At 29.9% G+C, this 23,368-nt stretch overlaps 3 protein-coding genes and 1 pseudogene across 3 annotated transcripts; 1 reads left to right on the top strand and 3 right to left on the bottom strand.

Annotated features, from left to right (window-relative positions):
* Nucleotides 1-2,073: 2,073 nt before the first annotated feature.
* LOC124934303 (pre-mRNA-splicing factor 38-like) lies at nucleotides 2,074-4,796 on the top strand. The gene is given in 6 exon segments (XM_047474814.1): nucleotides 2,074-2,401; nucleotides 2,572-2,693; nucleotides 2,783-2,873; nucleotides 3,505-3,626; nucleotides 3,719-3,791; nucleotides 4,204-4,796. Coding segments are annotated over 6 exon segments (1,134 nt in total). The 5' UTR covers nucleotides 2,074-2,111; the 3' UTR covers nucleotides 4,640-4,796.
* Nucleotides 4,797-5,950: 1,154 nt separating this feature from the next.
* Nucleotides 5,951-7,181, bottom strand: LOC124935385. Its single transcript, XM_047475822.1, has 2 exons — nucleotides 7,178-7,181; nucleotides 5,951-6,345 (listed from the first exon to the last, which is right to left on the bottom strand). Exons 1-2 carry the CDS (start codon nucleotides 7,179-7,181, stop codon nucleotides 5,951-5,953), a joined length of 399 nt encoding a protein of 132 aa, XP_047331778.1.
* A 926-nt stretch (nucleotides 7,182-8,107) lies between these two features.
* Nucleotides 8,108-11,879, bottom strand: LOC124936170 (annotated as a pseudogene).
* Nucleotides 11,880-20,256: 8,377 nt separating this feature from the next.
* On the bottom strand, nucleotides 20,257-21,260 carry LOC124935384 (NAD(P)H dehydrogenase (quinone) FQR1-like). The gene is made up of 4 exons (XM_047475821.1): nucleotides 21,238-21,260; nucleotides 20,750-20,840; nucleotides 20,477-20,706; nucleotides 20,257-20,392 (listed from the first exon to the last, which is right to left on the bottom strand). The coding sequence occupies exons 1-4, from the start codon at nucleotides 21,258-21,260 to the stop codon at nucleotides 20,257-20,259; spliced, it is 480 nt and encodes a 159-aa protein (XP_047331777.1).
* Nucleotides 21,261-23,368: the final 2,108 nt, after the last annotated feature.

Below are 23,368 nucleotides of genomic sequence, written 5' to 3'. Positions count from 1 at the left end.
GTACACTTGAAACTGATTATTTTTTGTTATATGTAAATGATATGTTACTAATAAACAAAGAAGTTTCGAGTGTGAAGAAGTTGAAGACTATTCTAAGTTCCGAGTTCGATATGAAGGACTTAGACAAAGTTGTTAAGATTTTTTGAATAAGGATTAGTAGAGACAGGAAGAATGATGTAATGACTCTCAGCCAATAGGGCTATCTCGAGAAAGTGATTGACAAGTTCGAGATTCGAGGATCCAAGCCAACAAAGTTGTCGATCACGAATCAGTATCTGATGTCGTCTGTGAACTTGAAAAAATACCAGGTCAAATCAGACTTACATGGACAAGGTTCTGTATTCGAGTGCACTGTGATGTATTTAATGGTCTATATCAGGTAGACTTGGCACATGGAATTGGTGTCTTGAGCAGGTTTATGGAGAGTCCAAACCGTGAACATTGACTCGCAATGAAGTGGTTACTGAGATATATAGCCTCAACTACTAATGTGGGGATATGTTACAAGAAAAGAAGTGGTGCAGAGATTAGTGTAATTGGTTATGTGGACTCAGACTATGCGGGAGATAAAAACTCAAGGAAATAAACTTCGTTTTCTATTTTTTGGTGAATGGTAATTGTATCAGTAAGTGCACCACAGCTGTGCAAAATCCCATGTTCCATGATAGAAAAAAAAAACACATGGATATCAAGCACAATTTCATTCGAGAGAAGATAACACAAGGAGTGGTTTCAATGAGCAAGGTTGTAATAAAAACAACATGGCTGATGTTGGAACCAAGATACTACCTCTAAGTAAATTTAGACATTGTTTGGATTTTTTTAGAGTTCAAGACACGTAATACAATGAAGACTTCGAGCAATGAAGTGATGAAAATATTTGATTTCACTAGAACAAGAGAACGACTCGTCAACCCAATGTGGAGATTGTTGATATTGAGTTGATGGGTCAAGCCCAATATAAATGAAGTGTCAAAGCCTTAAGTTTATAAGTTAGTTAGGACAAGTTGTTTATATATATATATATATATATATATATATATATATATATATATATATATATATATATATATATATATATATATATATATAAAAGTAATTCATACAAGCGTAAAGATGATAGAAGTGGGAGTGATATATAAAGGAACAAGGGTGTAATTGAAACTTTTGATTGTGATAGTAGAATCAAGTTCCTAACAGAGCTCGAGGGAGACGTAGACCAATTTTTGGGTCGAAATTCTATATCAAATCTTATGTTGTTGTATTCTCTTTATGGTTGCTTGTTGTTAAATTTCTCAATTCTTTGATTGATCATGAGGGAATTTCCCTACAATAATATTCTCTACACGAACTTATTCAGCAACAAAATATTTCTCTATAGTCTCAACTACAACCCTTTCTTTGACAATAAATTCAAAATCCTCTTCAAAATTTTGAGACATTTTATATTCTTCTATAGTTTGAAGAGGTTCTCTACTTATTGCACTATATGTAGGACATCATTAGTCTAACACTACAACTATAAAGTAAAACTCAAACATTTGATTTTATGTCTTATCTTCTTATCTTCTATACTTACATAATCTATTAAAAAATTATAAAATTCAAATGTATTAATTTAAACATACAGTAAATTTAAAACCGGAGAAGAACCGAGAATAAAGTTGAAATAGATGTTGATGAAACTGAATTTGGTCAAGACAAAACTCGATTTCTCAATAACATACTTAAGGAAAAATAGGTAACTTACCGAGTACAATTAGAATAGATGACCGGCGAATGAAGTTGAGTCAGCTTAGGACGAATCGTGAGATGAAGAGGAGGGGAGTCAAAGCTAGGGTAAGGGTAGTCGGCTGTCGATGTAGGGTGAAAGGGATGGAGTCGAGGATGGAGTTACGGTTTTATTTATTATAAAAAATATATATTATTATAAAAAATAAATAAAAATAAAAAGGTTTTCATATATTATTCTTCTTCTTGGAGAAAAAGAGAAGGGGACAAGGGTTGTGACCTAATTTTGCGTTACAAAATTCCCACCTTTAATTTAAGCACCTCATTTCACTCTCTCTACAAATCGGCACTCGTCTCATCCTTTTCCCCCCTTTTCAGGGATGGCGAATCGCACAGACCCACTAGCGAAGAACATTCATGGCACGAATCCACAGAACCTGGTGGAGAAGATCTTGAGGTCAAAGATCTACCAAAACACTTATTGGAAAGAGCAATGTTTTGGACTCACGGCCGAAACCCTAGTTGACAAAGCAATGGAACTCGACCACCTCGGCGGCACATTTGGTGGTAATCGAAAACCCACTCCATTCATGTGTCTCGTCATGAAGATGCTCCAGATTCAACCTGAGAAAGATATTGTCGTTGAATTTATCAAGAACGAAGACTACAAGTTAGTATTCTATTGTTGCATTATTTAAACTTTGAATCTGGATCGTGACCTAATGATGTTTAAACTGTAGTCTGAATACATTCTATCTTTTATTTGCTTGTTCTTGGATAGCTATTTGAATCTAACCTCGTACTTTCTCAGTGTCTGATGAATTTATGTTATGATTTCAGGTATGTAAGAGTGCTTGGAGCATTTTATTTGCGTCTTACAGGGACAGATGTGGATGTCTACCGTTACTTGGAACCATTATACAATGATTACAGGAAATTGAGACAAAAGTTACCTGAAGGAAGTAAGTTTTGCTTAGGAATATCCAAACTGATTCAATCCTAGTTTAATGCTAATCTTGTGTGATCTTATGATCTTGTTCTATGCATATAGAATACAGTTTGACACATGTTGATGAAGTCATCGATGAGCTTTTGACGAAAGACTATTCATGCGATATTGCTTTGCCACGCATAAAGAAAAGGTAGTTGTTTTGCTCAATTATAGTCCTTGGGTTCTAGTTTTTGTCGATAATATATTGTTTACCAATGGTTTTTCCATTGTTATGAAATGACTGAGCAACTAATTACTGCAAATGCAAAATCTCGTCAGTTAGTAGAGTTTTCGATACCATTATGCTTGAACCTGTTTTAGACTTGAACTCATTAGCTTGTCCTTATACCAATAATCTTTTTTTTACTAAGATATTGAGTTCTCTAGAGCTAAGTTTGATTAAAGATGAATTGAAATTAGAATTGGGAGTCCAATTCTAATTATATTGTTTGTTTAATGACTTAAAAAGAGGAATTGAAATTAGAATTAGAATTCTCATGGAATTAAAATGTGTAACCTCTGAATTTCAATTCTAGTATACTCCTGCACGATTCAAGCCAATGTCATTCTTTTAACTATTTGTTAATTAGCTGAAATGTTTTATATGCGGTTAGATTCTTCTAGACAGTTAAAAGAGAAAAGAAAGTACGAAAAATAGAAGAAAATCAGACAAATCGATGATTTCTCCAAACATAGCCTAATAGAATAATTTCCATTTGTTATTGTCTACATGTATCATGGAGTATGCTTTCTTATTCTTTGATACTTTTGCATGCTTTTAGATGGACACTTGAAACCATTGGTTCACTTGAACCAAGGAAAAGTGCTCTCGAAGATGATTTTGAAGAGGAAGAAGAGAAGAGAGGAGGAAGCTGCTGAATTGGATGCTGGGACTTATGAAAAGGTTCTTTCTTTATTATTCCTCCCATTTTGTTCTATTGCTTTAATCTTTATGACTTGACTGAACTTATGTTTTTATTTTCTTAACTTCAATAGAGGGATTACCATCATGGGAGAAGTCCTACAAGGAAAGAGAGAGGGATAGAAAACGAGACAGTCACAGGCACAGGTAATATTTCAAATGGTAGTGTATTCATGTTTAATTTTAAGAGTCTTAAATGGTCATTTTTCTAAATCCCTTATTGAATAATCCCCATATTTTTCCTGTTATTAACGGAAGCTTAGAGTTTCAAATCACACACTTGCACACACACACATATATGTCTTCATTTTCTTCATTAGAACGGCATTGATCTGGTGTTATAAGGTATCAATGGCCGCCAACAAGCTTCCAATACAAAATCTGTTGATCCTGCCAGGTTCTCTGTACTGACAGTGTACAGTGAGAAGTATGATGAATCACACAATTCAAACATGTTTTTTTTGCTTTGAGATAACTTCCATTTTCACCATACAATTATCTTGTTTCTCCATTTATTCAAATGAGAATGTTACATTTTGTGCTTCATCATTGTTGACAGGGATCGTGACTACGAGAGGGACAGGGATTACGATAGGGATCGAGGCAGAGTTCGGGACTACGAGAGGGACAGGGATTACGATAGGGATCGAGGCAGAGACAGGAACCGGGAGAGAGATAGGGATAGGGACAGGGATCACCACAGGGCGAGGGATCAGGAATATGACCGTGAAAGGGGGGAAGTAGTAGAGAGAGAAGGGAGAGAGCGGGAGAGGCGCGGGAGGAGAAGGAGTCCATCAAGGAGTCGGAGTCGTGATCGGAAAAGACATGCCCGAACCAGTGTTAGCCCTAGGAGACGCGGTGGGGAGGAAGAACCGAAGACAAAGAAGAAGAAGGAGAAGAAGGTTCTGAAGGATGATGGGACGGATCATCCTGATCCTGAAATTGCGGAAATGAACAAGCTTCGAGCTAGTCTCGGCATGAAACCATTGAAGTAGTAAATGTTGTTGGTTTTTCTGCAATTATAGAATTGAGTGAACTCTTTTTTCTTATAGTGAAGGAGGGTTAGTTTGAAACTTGTAATGAAATGGGAAGATGCAATTTCACAATATAAATCATCCTTACTACTTTGAGATTGCTTTATATCTTTTAGTAGTTGCTCAGTGTCTTGATTAACAACCATCTATTACTCCTATACTTTTAACACTTCTAAGATTATTTCCTGAATGTTCTAAGATTATTTCCTGAATAACATTATATACAAGTAGTTTGAAAGAAAAAGTTTTTTTGAATAAGTTGAATTAAACAGATTTTGCAATATTTCCTTTCATCTGAATGATATCAAATGTCCATAAAAAAATCAATTTTGATTGACAGAAAGGTATAGATATGGTTTCTTAAAATTATAAAGTTATAAAGTTGTAAAAATAATTCACATAGGACTCAATTCTTATTTGAGTGTCGTTTGACTAATTTATTTACTGGAATCAAATAATTTATTTACTGGAATCAAACCCGTGATCTTCAATTTAAGATATTTTAAGTGAGAAACAAATTTGTGATTTTCAATTTAATGTGTTTTAAGAGAATCAAGTCCGTGATATTCAATTTAAGGTGTTCTAAGTGAGAATCAAGCTCGTGATATTTAATTAAGGTGTTCTAAGTAAATCAAATCCGTGATATTCAATTTAAGGTGTTTTAAGTGAGAATCAAACTCGTGATCTTCAATTTAAGGTGTTCTAAGTGGGAATCAAGCTCGTTATATTTAATTAAGGTGTTCTAAGTAAATCAAATCCGTGATATTCAATTTAAAGTGTTTTAAGTGAGAATCAAACTCGTGATCTTCAATTTAAGGTGTTTTAAATGGATTAAACTCGTGATATTCAATTTAAGGTGTTTTAAGTGAGAATTCAAACATGTGATCTTCAATTGAAGGTGTTTTAAGTGGATGAAACCCGTGATATTCAATTTAAGTTGTTCTAAGTGAGAATCAAACCCGTGATCTTCTATTTAAGGTGTTTTAAGTAGATCAAACTCGTGATATTCAATTTAAGGTGTTATAAGTGAGAATCAAACTCACGATTTTGACTATTTTAAAAACATTTTTTTATCGGTTAAACTATGGGATATCAAAACATATATTATAATTGAACTCTTGTAACATTTTATTAAGAATATATCAAGATCTTTATATTTATATATGTGGCACTAACAGAACACCCAAGATCTAATCTAAAATTGTCTACTTAGAATTAGATTAGATGAAATAAGGAAAGTGAAAGATGAAGAAAGAATAACAACAACAACAATTAATCAAGTGAAATAACTCCATTTTGATCATAAAGTGGAGCACCAGAAGAGTTAATTGGTTTACATCTAAACCCCATTAGAATTCTCTTCTTGCATAGTTCACCATCATCTTCTTCTTCCACATGATGATGATGATGATGAACACCATTATTCCTCCTCAAACTCTGTTTTCTCTCCATTACTATTTCTCTAACCTTCTTATTCTTCACAACCACCACCACCCCTTTCTTCAAACTCCGGCTCCGATTGATCTTCTTCACTTCGCCGGCGCCGCCAGTTCTTGCTCCGGTAAACAATATTTCACCCACAGACTTCCTCTGTCTTCCCTCAACAATATCATTGTTCTTATTTGATGAGGGTTTTTCTCTATTACCATTATTGATCTTACTAAATGCTGTGTATATCTTTGATCCTAATTTATTCTTTAAAAAAAATGACCAAGCTTTCTTCTTCTTCTTCTTTGTCTCTCTTTATGATCATGATCATGATCATTATGTTCTTCCTTGTGTTTGATCACAGAATGACTTCTTCTGAATTGGGTATTTTTTGAAAGGAATTTGATAGCTTCATTATCATCTTCTTTGGTTGCCCATTAATCAAATTTTGATGATGATTGAGTCTTTGTATGTTTCTTTAATTGAGAGAGTTGGATTAGTGGTGGTGATTAATTTAAGGGGATAAATTAGTAAAAATTGAGTCTTGTTTATCCCTTTTTTATCTCTAAATAAATTTAAATCTTTTATCTTTTGACTGGAAGGAAGTGAAATGGTTAGTTAACTAATATTACAGAAAAATAGGGTAAAATGCAAAGAAAAAGGCAAATTAACCATGATAAAAAAAAATGTTCTTTTGACTGTAGCTTGCAACTGTAAAGAAATAGTCAATTCACCTCCTAAATAAAATCATATTTTTAATTTTAATAAATAAAATCATATTTTTAATTTTAATAAATTATAGATTTCTTTTTAATTAACTTTTGATAATGTATGATATCAATTCAAATTTAGAACAGAACAGCAGTCTCCAATAACTTATAAGAAGGTTAATGTCATTACTGAAAAATCTTTCTAGTATAAAAAAAGAGGGAAATAAAATTTCCACAATGTTTTTGCTATAAGGAAAATATGTTTAATGAATTGTATAACTCCCTTTTAGTGCATCAAAGATGGAGAGAGTACATTTTTTTCGTCTAATCGAAATTGACATTGTCCCATTGAATTGATTACCCATTGCTCTAGTCTTGGTGAAATTATGACTAATCGAAAATGACATTGTCTCGTTGCTCTAGGCCTTGGCCACAGAAATTATGACTAATCAAAAAAGACATTGTCTCATTGCTCTAATCTTGGCCACATTAGAGTTGAGACATCTAAATTACAACTAAAACTCTAAGAAAGACATTTTCAAATAAATTTATTGATCCTTTCTAATCTAAATTATTAGGATAAAAGTGAAAGTCTTAGTTCAATTCTCACAAAGAACGCTGATTTGAAGGTAATCGTACTAAATACCCTAGATAAACCGGGTTCACAAGAAAACAATATATACACCTCGTTAGCAAGTCTAGCAACAACAAGGGTTAACCTATGGCCAGAAATTGACCTAGTATCCAAACAAAGTACATATGTTCCAATGACAATTGCAAACATCATATGGGAACACAATATAATTGCCATACTAGAATCAGATTCTCTAATAACATTTTGCATATTGAGATTAGAAAACATCTAATACCCTATAGTCCAACAACAATGGGGAAGCATAATCAGCACCAATTTGACTAATAAAGTAGAATATATACACTAAAGAAAACACCCAATTCAGATATAAGAAGAAATAACACTATTATATATTGTGACAAATAAAAATAATTCAACATTTCAGCAATCATACTAATACTACTATTACTATTCAGACAGACAACACAGTCAGTCAGTCATCAAACTGTCTTTATCCTTTCCTTTTGGCTATAAAGACTTGCTGATAGAAAACAGAACAAACAAGAAGAAACCCACACAATATTTTGTTTTTACTAGAATTCTGCAAAAACACTGTAATCTATTAGTCTCTCGATACATGACGATGGATGATGATGACACGCGGCTATTATCGTACATCAATTACAACAACCTTTCTCACAACAAACCATAAAAAAGGTTAGAAGAAGAAGAAGAAGAAATTAATATGTTAGTATTTTTTACTTTTACCAGCAGCAATAGCTTATGCACTAGTCAATGTGGGAAGTCTCTTTCCTTCCATTGCATCTTTCTTCTTTCTACAATTTGTGCAGAAAAAGGGAACGCTGCCATCCCAAGTGGGTAACAAAACTGCGTCCGAATTTCAAAGTTGGTTAAACCATCAGTTGGAGGTTCATGATGATCCACCTGACAAACCGCACATCTCACTAGCCCTGAATCTGAGTCCTTGGGATCACTTCTTTTACTCCTAACCTGCAATTTCCCATACCCAACCACTTTAAACAAATGAAATACAGAAATAGTTATTGAATTTGGTTTTTCTATTTTAAGCTTAGGCCACACTTAGTCTCATCTACATTTCTTCCACAAACCCTAGATATCTAGGATGTACGCTACAATTATTTGGAGCAGGTGCTGGGTTGGACGAGAAAACTTTCTTGGAAACACTTCTTTGTCCAAACTCAGTCCCAGACAAACACTTTCATGAAATACTTGATAAGATAATGTTTTGAAACATAACTTAGTTAGACATCTATTTATATCCCGTCCAAACTCATATCTTGCTCTGAAAAGTGTTTCCAAATGGGACTGATTGACTCGAGAGAGGAACAACTATCTTTAACAGGGAGGCTCATAGGAGTTCCATCGTATTTGGTAAAAGGAGCGAGCTAGTACTTTATGCCGTTTATTTCCTTAAACCAGGTTATCCCATATATTTTGCTAATGTTTGTTGTTCTTCTTCCTTTTGTACTAGGGTTTCCTTTTGGGGATTGGACCTTCCCGGTTCAAAAACCTAGTTTTAATGAAATTGCATCTTTAACTAAAGGAGGATGCAGTAGACTTTATGATATAGTCGGCCAACATTGACAATCGTAGGAAGACTTTATCCATTTCGTAGACATCTTTGAATATAAGTGAGAGCGAGTTTGGCCTCTTTTTGGATCTTTGATGCGAGTAGTTAGGCTGGAGATTCTGATTTCAGGAGCAAGTGATGGTGTCTTTTTAGATCCTATTTGGTATTTAAAAATTGAAAAAATGACAAAAAAAACAACTATTTGGCATTTTCACACATGTTTACACACTTTTCATGACGACTGCAATCAAAGTCAGTTTGCACTTAAACAGTTTTAAAAAAATGATAATATTGTGACTGTAATAGCGACAAAAATTAACACTTGTAAAAAAGACTCATTGTCTTTAATTCTTTCCTTTTCTTCTCACAGTCCTTTTGATTTGCTTTTGGATGCTTAACTTTTAAACTGTGCTTCACTTTGTGTATTATATCTACAGCTTAGCGTTTGCTAATAGTTTTAATGGAAGTCTCACGTTTACAAGAAAAAACTAAAGAAAGATGCAATCCTCAAGAAGAGGAGTTCCTGACTATCCCAAAAACTCAAATCCTATCTAATCTCCTAATCCTAATATAATTAGTATTCTGCAACATAATTATCTGGCTAAGGCATAATTATTTACTAACATAATCATCTCCTAATATTTGTATCATACATAGCTCTGAAAATGCATATATCATATATTGATGTCTAGGGAAAATTTATTGACCTTTCAATCAAAAGTAAAGCATCTAGAGAGATACCTTTCGTCGAGCATTGCTGAACCCTCCTCAAATAACTCTTCCACAGCACCAAAAGAAGAAAGCTTGTTGTTCCCTTGTTTGCAGAGTTGTGATTTCTTTCCCAAAGGCTAAAGAAGTGAGCAGATTTGTTTCTTCTTGGTGTTTGCAGGCAAGACAGGATGATCAAAACGGATAATTGTCAACGACAAGACAGGTTGTGTCATCCTTCAGCCCCTTAGACCTTAATGCCTCCTGATGATGATGATGATGGGTAATATATTTAAAAATCAAATAAAGGGAGTTATAAAGTGAAAAATAATATTCTTATTTCTTATGCCTAGGTTTATCTGAATAAGCAGATGGTAGCAACGTAATTTTGAATTATGGGTTCAGGACACTTTACAGGTAAAGAACTAATTGAGTTGAGGAATCAAACTGAATCAATTGTTTAGAGATAGTTCTGCAAAGTGTTTTTGAGGATTTAAATATCTTCCTTTTTTGAAATTTTAGTTTTAAAATAACCCCGTTTGACGTAACCTGTAGGTTACGAACAGGTTACGAACAAGTGGGTTATTTGGGGTTATTTGAGTAAAAAAATATTAGGGTATAAATAAAATATATATACATTATTAAATATAGGGGTATATCAATATTTTGTTGATGATTGAATCATTCATGAGTAGATTGGATAATGGGTTATTTGGAAATAACATCAAACAAGCTCTTAGAATTAGAACATCACCTTGACCACCAGCTTTGCTGCAAGATCAGCAGGCAATCCTCTACAGGACTGGGCTGCCATGTCAGATGTTAACGCATCCCAACACCATCAGATGCAATGATTAGTCTCCGCCAGAGCTTGGCAACTGAATAATTATGAAGATACCGTAAGAATGTGGAACGGGTGCATAAGAGTCATGAAACCTTTCACAATGACCTCAATTGAAACACTTATCGTACTATTTCTGTAATCTGGATACGTCTCACATACGAAACGCTTGTAAATTAAATTTATCATAGATTCAGCAAACAAAGAAAATGTAATTGTTCCAAATGGAGTCAGTGTGAGGCAAAAAAAATTCACACCTTCACTTGCTTAACATGAGGTATTGGCACAATAAATTCTCCGACAATCTGTGTCACCAATAGACCTAGAAAGGCACAATCTCCAGGCCAACATCGGAGCGGGCCAACCTAGAAGAAGCAAACAAGTATCGTCAATGTAGAAGTTAGCACGAATGTTAATCAAGCAAGTGAAACAATCGTAAATCTTTAGCAGAAAACAGAAACAAATAGTAGCTATTATTCACCTCACTGCCTCCAAAAACATTGAGTCTTCCAACTTCACCTCCACTTGCAGTGACCCGTTCCTCTTCTTCTACCATTCTCTTCTAGTCTAGATCAACAGTCAATAAAGAAACTACACCGCCCTGTGTGTCCAATATGCATCGAGAATCCCCTACAGAGGCACACCGTCACAGTCCACCCATCTATAACAACAAATGTCACCGTAATACCAGATGTCTCCCCTGTTATCCCCATCCAATCATAAGAGATGAACAAGTAAGATAAAACCTTGGAGAAGAAACAAAGAAAAACTACAAATACATGCCTTCTCCTGAACTCAATATCCGTCTTACAAAACCAGCAACAAGTGCCCGAGGAAGGACTTGAAGCCACTCGTCTCTATCAATCCCTTGCAGGAATCGCGCTAATGGACATTGTTCAAAAGGTTTTCCTTTGTATATATGGCAGCAGATATACCGTTGTGACCATCTAAAATCTTGTTAATCCAGAAAATACATCAACTTTTAAGAATCTGCTTAATGTCTAAAGCTCAACATGTAAGTAAATAGTAGATAAAGTACCCAAATACTGAAAACGAAGTCGATGAATTGTCAGGAATCATCGGGCAATCAAGTTTAATCAAGAAATAATCCTCTCCTTTCTTCGCAAGAGCAGCCTGTCCATACTTAATTGTGGGTTTCTCAACCTTCTCATTCCTAAGTTCACGACCAATCAGAGTACCAAGAGGAACAAGAGGTAGTTTCTGCTTCATTTTCGTAATTTACAGTCTGGCTCATTATACTACACTACTTTATGACACGAAATCCTTGATGTCTTCATCTGAAAAACCTAATTTATTTTTTCCCGGTAGCAAAAAGTAACATAATTCCATCACCGATTCACCTATTTGATATGAAATCTCAAATCAGAGTCAAATTTGAGTCAACTGAAATCAATCGGATGGATAAAAGAGATAGTATATGTGTGTGTCATTACCAGATGAACATCAATTTGCATATATATGTTGAAGAAACATAATCAAATACTATATATAACATATAAGTAGTGGTGTTAAATAAATGAGAAAAAGTAGACCTACAGTGAAGATATGAAGTGCATTAATGGATCGAGTTGACCATAGAGCATATCTTCTTCTGGCACACCAGGGTTAATGAACTCGATCAGATTGCTGCTGCTACTGCTCTGCTGAGGAATGGAGAGAGATTTAGAGAGAGAGAGAGATTTGTGAAACAACGCGGGCAGGAAAAAAGAAAAGAGAGATTGGACAAAACATTTGATAAGGACATTTGGGAAACAATAAATAATAATAATTTTAAAAAGTGTATTTTAATGAGAATTGAAAACTTTAATTATATATCATACATTAATACCCATTTTTTTTAATATAGTTGTAAATAAAATTGAAAGATTTTTCTTCTTTGTGATAATTAAAATTAATTATGTATCATATTTAGCGATGTTGGGTTATTCTATTTGTGTTTGTGTTTGGGATAGAAGTGAGAGTCGGGTTGAGATTAGGGTGGGAACACAATTCTCGTCTTAGTCCAATTTAGAGATATGTGAATGGGCAGCTATTCTAATTCGGAATTTTTTACTATCATCTCCACTGATGTTGGTTTCAGGAATTCCCTGTCGAGTAATGTTCTCTAAAAAAAAAATATATATATATAAATAAATTATATAAATGGGTTTTAATATTATATATTATAATATATTGAAAATTTATATTATTAAAAAATAATAAATAAATATATTAATGATGTTATATATTTAATTTGTATAACAGTGTTCATAGGCAGAATCCACAATAAGATTGTGGGAGAATCAAGACAGGAATCCAAATATCATTTACGTGTGAACTACCAGTAAACCATAGAAAACACTGCCTCTCAGGGGCATTTAGATATGAACACGGTAAGTGTTATAATTGTTATCTTGATTATAATCTAGATTATAGTATGAATTTTGATTGATTTGGTATCAAAGTTATTATCAAGATTTATTGTGTGATTTTATTTTATTTGGTATATAGTTACTTTTAGATTAATGTGAAAATTATGTTAATAAGATTATATCCTTTCTTTTTACAAATATAATTATAATTTGTTTTAAGTATAATCTAAATAAGAAAATGAATCTATAAATTCAAATTAAGTCTTAAGCATATATATAAAAGTTATTTAATTAGATATTTAATAGATGATTATTTAAAATGTATTAAATTTAAGTAAGCTAGTTTATTTTCTAAACTCGTGAAGATTGGTCAAGTGACAAATATCTTAAATAAAAATACCAAGATTGTTATGAATTGAATTATCAAAAAAAATGTGATTATAATAACGATTCATTATAAAATGACATTTTCTCATTAATCTACAACAATTAAAAGAGTTGGGAAAAAAAAAAAAACTATCATTACAAAAACAAACTAATCAACGAAAAAGACTGAGAACTATCAATTTAACATTACATGTCATTATTGGTAAAACAAAGGCAATAACATTAAAAAGAAAAAACACAAGCTCAATATAAACTCAAACAAGTAAAACCACACCTTCAATCAAACGAGAAAAGATCGTCGTCTACACAATCATTCTCTGCTCATCTCTCACTGAGGGAGTAAAACAGTCAATTTTTTTTTTTTAAATTAACTGTTTACCCCTGCTCATGAGAAGAGAATCGGGGCGGAGCCAAGTACAAGCCGGCCCGGGCTGTAGACAGTCCGGGTAGCTTAAACAGCATGTATGTATTTTATCAATAACGACGGTAAATTACCGTCGTTATTAGTTATTTCCCGTCGCTAACTAGAAGGTATTGGTGAACAACAAACTTGGTTATTTTGTTTTGTTTATTTGATATTATTATAAATTAACCCAGATAGATTTTTTTAATTAAAAAATTAGTCCGAGTAGATTTCAAATCCTGAATCTGCCCCGGAGAGAAATAGGAAATAGAGGATGAGTGATCTCTTCCCTTCTCAAACATCCATTCCCTTGTCATAAATACGCTTCAATAATATAAAAAATGTGAACATAAAATTCTAATGAAAATGGGTCACCTAAACCATAGAAAAAGAGAATATAAAAAATAAAAATAAAAACTCAATGACCTTCCATACAAGTTCATAATCATTATACAGGAAAAGAAAACTTCAATAAACAAATTTCTTATACACATTTTTAATAAAAAAAAATCAATTACAAAATTATACACTTATATATATTATTATCAATAATTATTTTCACTATTGTTTTTCTACTTAAACTCATATCTTTCACAATATGATCGGTTATATTCCACTATCTATGCGGGCCTAACCAAATAAAAAAATGATACACAGTTAGAAATCAATTGACCTATGCAATAAAAGAAAATTAAATAATATAAATATAATTTAATGTTAAAATTTAAAAATAATAACTAGTTTAATTAACTTTAGTTATCTAGTTATAACTTTACGAATATAATTGTTTTTTAAAAAGAAATTAATTTTCTATAATTCAAACAAGGTGTTACATATCGAAAAATTAAATTGAAAAATAATGTCAACTAAATCAAATCTTTGTGTTATATAACATATATATTTTGCAATAATTAAAATTATAACGCTGAACAGATTGAACAATCTTGTAATTTCTTGAGAGCGACCCAAAGATCCATAACGATGAGTAATGAAGTAGAGTAATCCAAACAAACCAATCAAATCGTGTCGAAAGATAATTGACCATCTACATATATAGTCAAAAAAAAGTGAGAACTCGTTATAATGGGAAAAATACTTGTAAAAGGGCCTCTGACTAAAAGATCTTATTCGGTGACTCTGTATTTAGAAAAATGAACAAACATTTCAGATATGATAACTCCATCTCCTTTACTACTACTAAAACGGGGACGGACACGAACTTGAAAAAAAACATCACCAACACAATCGAAGTATATAAGGCAGCAAATGATCTATCGAAGATTTGGATAATTAATGGGATCATAAAAATTCGGGATAAAAAATTTAATTCCTGCTAAATAAAATATTGCATCGAAACAAAATATAAAAACTACTCATATGAGTGGTGAAAAAAAAGACACCCTCCGATACTACTAAAAAAAGTCATCGAAGGGCCAAGAATAAATGCATTTTCACTCCTCTCAAAACTTTTCCTAATTAACAACTTAAGGACTAGAGTTGCAGTTTAAAATTTGGGAATACTTTATGGTGACTATATGAAGTAGCCTTATAAAAAATATTTAAGGTTTTTATATAATAAAAAACTAAAACTCTTCAAGAAATTAAAAAGTTTTTCATCTTCTTCTTCGCCCTTCTGATAACTGTTTTAGCATTGGATATGTCTCGTTTTAATTTTTCATCACTCACATTGTGAGTTAGTGTATGTTTTGGTCGATTCGGCATCTTTTTAGTCGGATCGAAAATTTCGTCTCGAATTTTTTATAATCTGAATAAAATTATCAGTAGTTGATGGGTCGTTTCCTGTTCTCATACCCTTCGATAGTCTTGTGATCATTTCTTCGAGTTCGTGTTGTCCTATTCTTAATAGTAAAGCAGATGAAGTTACCCAAATTTGATATTGTTTTTTTTTATTTTCCAATATAAGTTAGTGAAACGAATCTTAAATTGGTTGCCCTCTTACATTTATTCTCCAATTATTTTGATGGTTTCTCACTTTTTTTTACCACTATATGCAGATGATTAGTTGTCTCTTAACATAAATTTTCTGACGTTACTTACCAACATTCGGTCAATGACAATTTTCACTGCCGCTCAGAATATTTAGTAAATATTTTTCTGATACTATTTGATTGGTTTGTTCGATTTGATCTACTTCATCATTCATCGTTACAGATTTTTGGAGTCCACCATTACAAAAATTACAAGATTGTTCGATCTCTTTCATTATAATTTTAATTATTACAAATATGTCATATTATTTAACACTTATATATTTTATTTAGTTTGACATTATTTATAATTTAATTTTCGATAATTAACTTTTTAATTGAATTAATGAAAGACATTTCTTTTCGAGGTGGCCTTACATAAATGCATAAATTAATCATTATGATATAACATGCAAATAATTGATGAAACAAAGTGAGTTTTTTTTTTTTTTTTTTAAGAATTATACTAGCAAAGTTAGACTAATTGAAAAAAAAATTTAAGAAAGTAGAGAGTTATCATAAATAAATAAAATTACATAATTACAAAATTTTAAGATAAATTTAAACTCACGTAAACCCCTAAATTGTTCCACATTTGTCCAAATTTGTCCATCTATATATCATAACTAAGGTTTTGGAATGATCTAAGATTTTATAAAATGAGAAATATTTAATAAATTCTTCACTAAAATTGAGATTTTATTAAAAAAAAATTATATCATTAATTTTCAATGTAACTATAATAGTATATAATACTGATGTAATCTTAGACATTAAATTATATAATAGACATATATATTTATAGAATAATAATATTATTATCATAATATTTAAGATTTTAAATAATATTATAATAATATTTATAATATAATGTTATAAATATTCCTATAATTGAAACATAAATTATTATAAAATATTAAATTGTAGAAAAAATATTTATGTACTCTTTAATCTAAAATGATAAAATAAATAATTAAATAAGAGTTTATTATTATTATGAGATTAAATTCAAATAATCCTAGAAAAGATATTTGTAGTATGACGTGGCCATGTGAGGAGAGGACCCATATGTATTTGTGGGGTCCACTAACCATTTTGGAAAGCTGATTTGCGGAGAGCCGGTTGATTGGCCGTGGTTCCTCTCATTCTCTCTCTATCTATATATTCCTATATATATATATAAAAATTTGAATTTTGAAATTGTACTAAATAATTTTAATATTATATATATAATAAATATTTTGCAATAGAATAAATAGAATAAACTAACTATGAAAAAAAAATTATCATATATTTGAACATCATTGAAATTTATGATTGTCATGACTCGGTAAGTAACAACATAAAATTACAAAAAGAAAAATATAAAAAATATAAAACAACAATATAGAATTTTTAAATGTTAATAAGATCGAAAAATTATCATTCAGTACATGTTTTTTTTATTGAAGTGCATTTAACTCAATAATGTATGAATACATTATTAACATCGTAAACATTTATAGTGTCTTGATAAAGCATCGTAAAGACAATTAACAATTGTAAAATAGAAAACGCCTACCAAAATTTAAAAACATTTATTCGAATTATAAAATTTGAGATAATAAATTCGATCTAATTAAACAGTATAATTAGGTGAACAAAATATAATATTAACTTAAATGATATAAAGGGTCAAATTGGTTATTGTTTGAAATCTTTTGTAAAGTATTACTCGGATTCATTGAGTGGTGTTCGAGTCTTTGGGTAATTGGCTAGTTGTTGGGAAGTTTGGATTGATGCGACTGATAAACATATTATATATTTTAGTTATCATCCTAATTGTTTTTAGTGAATTATTTGGTTATAGAGAAATTGTTAAACTTTCAATGATCAATGATCATAATCGTTCGTTCTGAAAAGTCGGTAAAATCCGTCGAAAAGCTAATCAATCTTCTTCAAAACTTATAATAAAAAAATAAAAGGGTAAAAATATTAACTTGATCCTTTTATAGAGATTTTTTTAGAAAACTGAAAAGAAATTGATTAGGTATTTAGGTTGAGCTTATTCTATATATAGGGCTGCATGAAACAAAATATTATATGAGGCCCACAAAGTTAATTATTTTTTACTAATGATAGGGAAAATTATAAAAAATAAATTTAGAATATGTAATAATTCAAATATCAAAGTTATTCATTCTTATTTTAGTTGATATTATAAAATATAACAATTTTAATTTATTTTTAAGTAATTTCAATATATATAATGTTAGTGTATATACTTTAAAATTGTCTTGTGCCTAATTATTACAAGAAGCATTGGAATTTAAATAAATTAAATCATCTCTTCTTTTTTTTTTATCTTCTTTTTTAAAACATAATCAACAAAATATTTCAAAAATATTTTATTTCATTTATTTATATTCTTTTTATTACTCTAAATAAATATAATATATTTTAAAACATGTATATTTATATATTTTATTTATTCTACTTTACAAAAATGTATATATATATATATATATATATAATTAATTAGTAAATATATATATATATATATTAATTAATAATAAGAAGAAATTATTAATAGAGAGAAGAGATAATTATTAATGAGAAAAATTGTAAAATAACTTTTGAATAATCACTATTTCACATTATTTGTTATAAAGTATATATACCAACAACAAATGCTCAACAAATTTTCCTCTCCTTTGATTGTGAGATACTTTTAAAATGAGAAAAAACAAACTTTCAAAGATAACTTTTCAAGCATTATTGTCATATTTTTTAACAACTTATAATTAATGAATAAATAATTATATTTATTTTTTAATAAAATATTAATTTTAATTAAAAATTAATATCTCAAATAAAAAAAAAAGTTTTGACTTAAAAGAACGTGCCTCAAGATTGAATACCTTAAGCAATTTTAGTTTCAAAATTCTTTACAAAATAAATTTAGAGATATAAAATATTGTAGGGTTCAATTAATACAAAAAATAATTCAGCTTAGGTAGCCTCAACCTAGGATTTCTATTCTCAATAAAACACATTAATTTGGATAGCAATGACAATAAAATTATACTAATATACAAATAAAAATAGAAATTAAAATAACAAAAAAGCTATTATAAAAAGAAATAAATGGGTTAATTTTGTGTAATTTAATGATAAAGTGTCTAAAAAATGACATAACAAATGAACAAGACATGGCTAAAAACAAGAAACAACACAACACATCCTTGTCAAACTCTACCTAATTTTCTTGAAGTTTAATCTCCATATTCATCAAAGTTGTTCAAACAAGAATATTAATGTCAATTAAGTTTGGTCTTTCTTCTATTTCAGATTTTGGGAGATTTGGAACATTTATTACATGAGATCGTTGTGTTACAAAGAAAAGAATTATTTATAAACTAATTACTTGGATTTTAATAACATGGTTTTCAAACAAATATCGACATGTTCAATTATTTTAACTCAAGCATACCTCCTTAGCCAAGTTTCGGTTGTATTATTTGCTTAAGTACTCTTTTAGACTAAATTTGAATCTCATATTCAACCTTATCGAATATTACATTAACTTTATTAAACATCTATAATTATTATTTTGAACTCACTAAGTATTTTAAATGATAAGAGTGATTTTTTAAAAATAAATTAAGTTCACGAATTTGATTATTACTCAAAACGTATTAAATTAAAGTGAAAGTTATACTTTTAGAATAATACTAGTTTTTTACCACAAACTAAAATAAAATATACTCTAATTTTCTTTTCTTATATTTAGAACATATTTTTTTATTTGATAAAAGATCATTTAAGTATAAAATTCATTAAACAAACTAAATTCTTGTTCAATCGCTAAACACATATTTATACTATTTTAAATAACTTACATTTTTATAATTTTATACAAACAAGATTATTTGAAAACCAAAGAATATTCAAATAACATGTAAATCCCAATAAGGCCCAAGTGAAATTCAACCACATCCAAATTGATTAAAAACATTTTTATAAAAGAATTTGATCTCATTAATAACATTTATTTTATTTTATTTGAATGTTGGCCTAGATTTATATTAATTATTAATGTATTATTTCTTGATATATATTAAAAACATTAATATTTATAAAATCTAGCTAAAACATTTTTTTTGGTACAAATATGTTACGTAAAGCCTTGTTTTTGTTTGCCTAAGATTATTTCAAAACAATACGAGTTTTTAATAAAAAAAAACTTTGTTTAAAATTGCGTTATTTAGATATTTCGAACACCAAAATATAAACTTCGACAACTTGGGTACTTCAAGTGAAACAAAAACTTGCTAACACGGGATATCAGATTGACATTTCATCGCAAAAAAATAATTCGTACAAGAGATTGGGTCACGCAAGATCTTAGACAAACAATAATTTAAATTTTGATCGAAACACAAAGAAATATGAAATTACTCGAGCTAAGATCCATCCATTCCTCCCTTCTTAAGCTTCTTAGTAATGTCGGAAATGTATTGTCCCTGGTAGAAAGCTACCCTTCAATTCGTATTCGGAAGGCTGCCTCGATCCATCACCCGATATAGTCCCAGCACCGTAAGGGCTCCCGCCTCTTAACCACATCCGGAGGAGGTTGTTTTACCGACAATGGTTTCCCAATTGGTACAAATATCATCCCATGATGAGCCACAAAAGTAATTGCGGTTAACCTACAATAGCATAACCATAAAAAAAATTATATTCCACTATCTTTTGCTTAAAATAATTGAATTATAGTGAAAATAATATCCTACGCTGTTCGACTCTTGACCACCTCCTTGAGAACCCGTGCTAAAAAAGAAACCGGCGGGCTTTTCCAGCAAGCTCCTGAGCTCCCCAAAGCGGCGCCGGTTAAGTCGATAAAAGTTCTAAATTGGGCAGGCATCATCCCAAATCTTGTTGGAAAGCCGAAAATAAAGGCATCAGCGTCGGCTAATTGATCAGGTTTGATAATGGGAACATTGTTGTTTCTTCGGGGGTGCACCTATTGAGCCAAAACCTCGGCAGGCATAGTCTCGGGGACTTGCCATAATGTCCGCTTCGATTCCTTCGACACTATCGGCTCCCCTCTTTATTTCTTCGGCAAGTCTAGCTACATGTCCATATGTTGAATAATACCTGTGCCCAATATTTTATTTCATCAACATAACAAAAACAATTGAAAAATAAAGAGGTTTTAAATTAGTACATTTGGCTTAATTAACTAGATTCTCCTCAATATATTCACACTTACATTTTTATTCTAAATTTCTCCTTATTTTTTAAGTCCACCTTTTATTCTTTTCAAATACACTCCAACTATGAATCCTTAAAATAAACAAAAGATTAAAGGGACATAATCTCTGCACTTGTAACTATAGTTTTTCCATTAAATATATATAATATTAGTATTTATTCATCAATAACAAATTAAAAAATGAAGATATTAGAAGATGGCAGATCTATGAACAAAAAGAATGAATGAGCGAAAACAAACGTGACCTTGAAATATAGAAAGAAGAAGAAGAAGGCTTACACGATGTAGACTTTGGTAGCCATGGGATGAACTGTAAATAATCTCTCTCTAGTTTTCTCTCTCTCTCTCTACAAGTTGAAGAAGAAGGAGGGACTCTAAATTTACAGCCGTACTAAGCTTCTTTATATAATAATAAATTAATAATAGATAAGGCTGTATTTTGTGGTGCATAAATACTTACTTTCTTTTATCATTATTTTTTATTTGTCAAAATTACTCTATATAGGACTATAATTTCATTCAGGGTTAGTTTTTTTTTTTTTTATTTACGGATTTTAAAACTATTATTTATTTATTATTTGTGGTTTCTAAAAAAAATTGTCACCTACCATCTTAATTTACATTTTTTAAATATAATTATTTATTTATCTAATTTTAAAAATAGACAAAATATAATTTAATTATCTAATATTATTTATCTAATTTTTAAAAATAGACAAAAATATAATTTAATTTATTAGTTAATTATTAAAATATTACGTTAAAAAAATTAAACAACTCTTAAATAAACTCTTTTACAGTAAAAATAAATAAATTTATATTTATAAATTAAAAAATATTATTTATTTGAATAAATTAATTAATATAATTAATTTTATAAATACAATTTTTGTGTTGTTTACCTTATTATTATATTTTTATTAATTTTATATTTAACTATATAAATTTTAAAAATTAATTAGGTATGAAATAATTAATTATATATAACTAATAATAATATATAATTAATATTTTTTAAATTAAACCTTAGATTTAAAATAAACTCGAGTTTACATTTTTTTAACCAGATTTTATCCTAATCATTAATTTTAATTCCTGAAAACATCATTAGTACTTATAGTTAACATTAGTAAACCCTTTAATTATATTTATTAATTTTTTTTTTTAAATATTTATAAAAGATGCTAAAAAGAATTGTAAAATTATTTTTGGAAAGAGGCCCATCTAGATAATTGCACCTCAACCACTTATATGAACGATGGATGAATCTATCACAAACTGAAGAAAGTTAGTTTTGACAATTCGTTGGACTGTTTTTTTTTTTTTAAATTATAAATTTGTTTGAAAAAAAAGTACAAATAAATCAATATAAGACATATATAAATTGAATGATATTGAACTTATTGTTAAAAAAAAATCATTTTATTAAAAATTAAAATCAATCATGTTTTAAAAAAAGTTTAATACATTTTTTGCTTTCTATAAAAAAAAAAATATGGATTAACCAATTGGTTCTTTTATTTCAAGAAAATGAAGAAGCAATCCCATGAATTTAATTATGTATACAAAATTAATTATAATATTAAATTTAAGCAATTCATGAATTTAACTAAGCATTTACTCTCTTATCTTTTTAATTTAAGATAAGATTAAAAAATATACTATAAAAAATATTCTTTTTATACTTTTCAGATTTCTGTAATATTTTGTGTACTTTTTTTTATGTAACCTTTTTTTTTTTTTTTTTTTTTTTTTTGAGAACGCTGGTTTCCGCTACTCCTATGGAGTGCGACTAATCCCCGCGGGTTAAGTACATAGCCCGCAAACATACTTAACCAATTAACCAGGCGCAGAACTTGCCGCCTGACGGGCTCGAACCCAGGACCTCATGAGGCCTGGGGGATATCCACCTCTTGTTGCCACTAGGCTAGAAGAGGGGATATAACCTTTCGTTACCTTAAAAAATCTGGAAAAGTTATACATTTATTTAGATTTGTAAATATAATAGATAAATATTCAAATTTCAATCAATATTTATCTAAGATAAATTAATACCTTAATTATATTCATTAATATCTATAAACCACATATATTATTTTTATTTGTATATTTGATTTTAATTTTCATTCATATAAAATCTTATCCTCTAACCATCCATTATATATATTGACTAGAGATAGAGATGCATTATACATCATAAACAATCATACTATTAATAAGAGAAACAATGGAAATACAACTCTAAAGATGACTCTCTTAGTCATGCTCATCGGTATTTCATTTTCTATCTTTTTTTAGACATCAAACTCGAAAGTCACTAACATTATGTCGATTTTATTGTTTAGGCTTATTATCCTTGAATGCTGGTGTCATGGCCTCAAGACCAAGAGTGACTCCGGTCGTCTCATGC

This window comes from Impatiens glandulifera, chromosome 4 (genome assembly GCF_907164915.1).
Source record: "Impatiens glandulifera chromosome 4, dImpGla2.1, whole genome shotgun sequence".
In the NCBI taxonomy this organism is placed as follows: Eukaryota; Viridiplantae; Streptophyta; class Magnoliopsida; order Ericales; family Balsaminaceae; genus Impatiens; species Impatiens glandulifera.
Note: the sequence above shows the minus strand (reverse complement) of the source record. Positions and strands in the feature narration are given on the sequence as shown.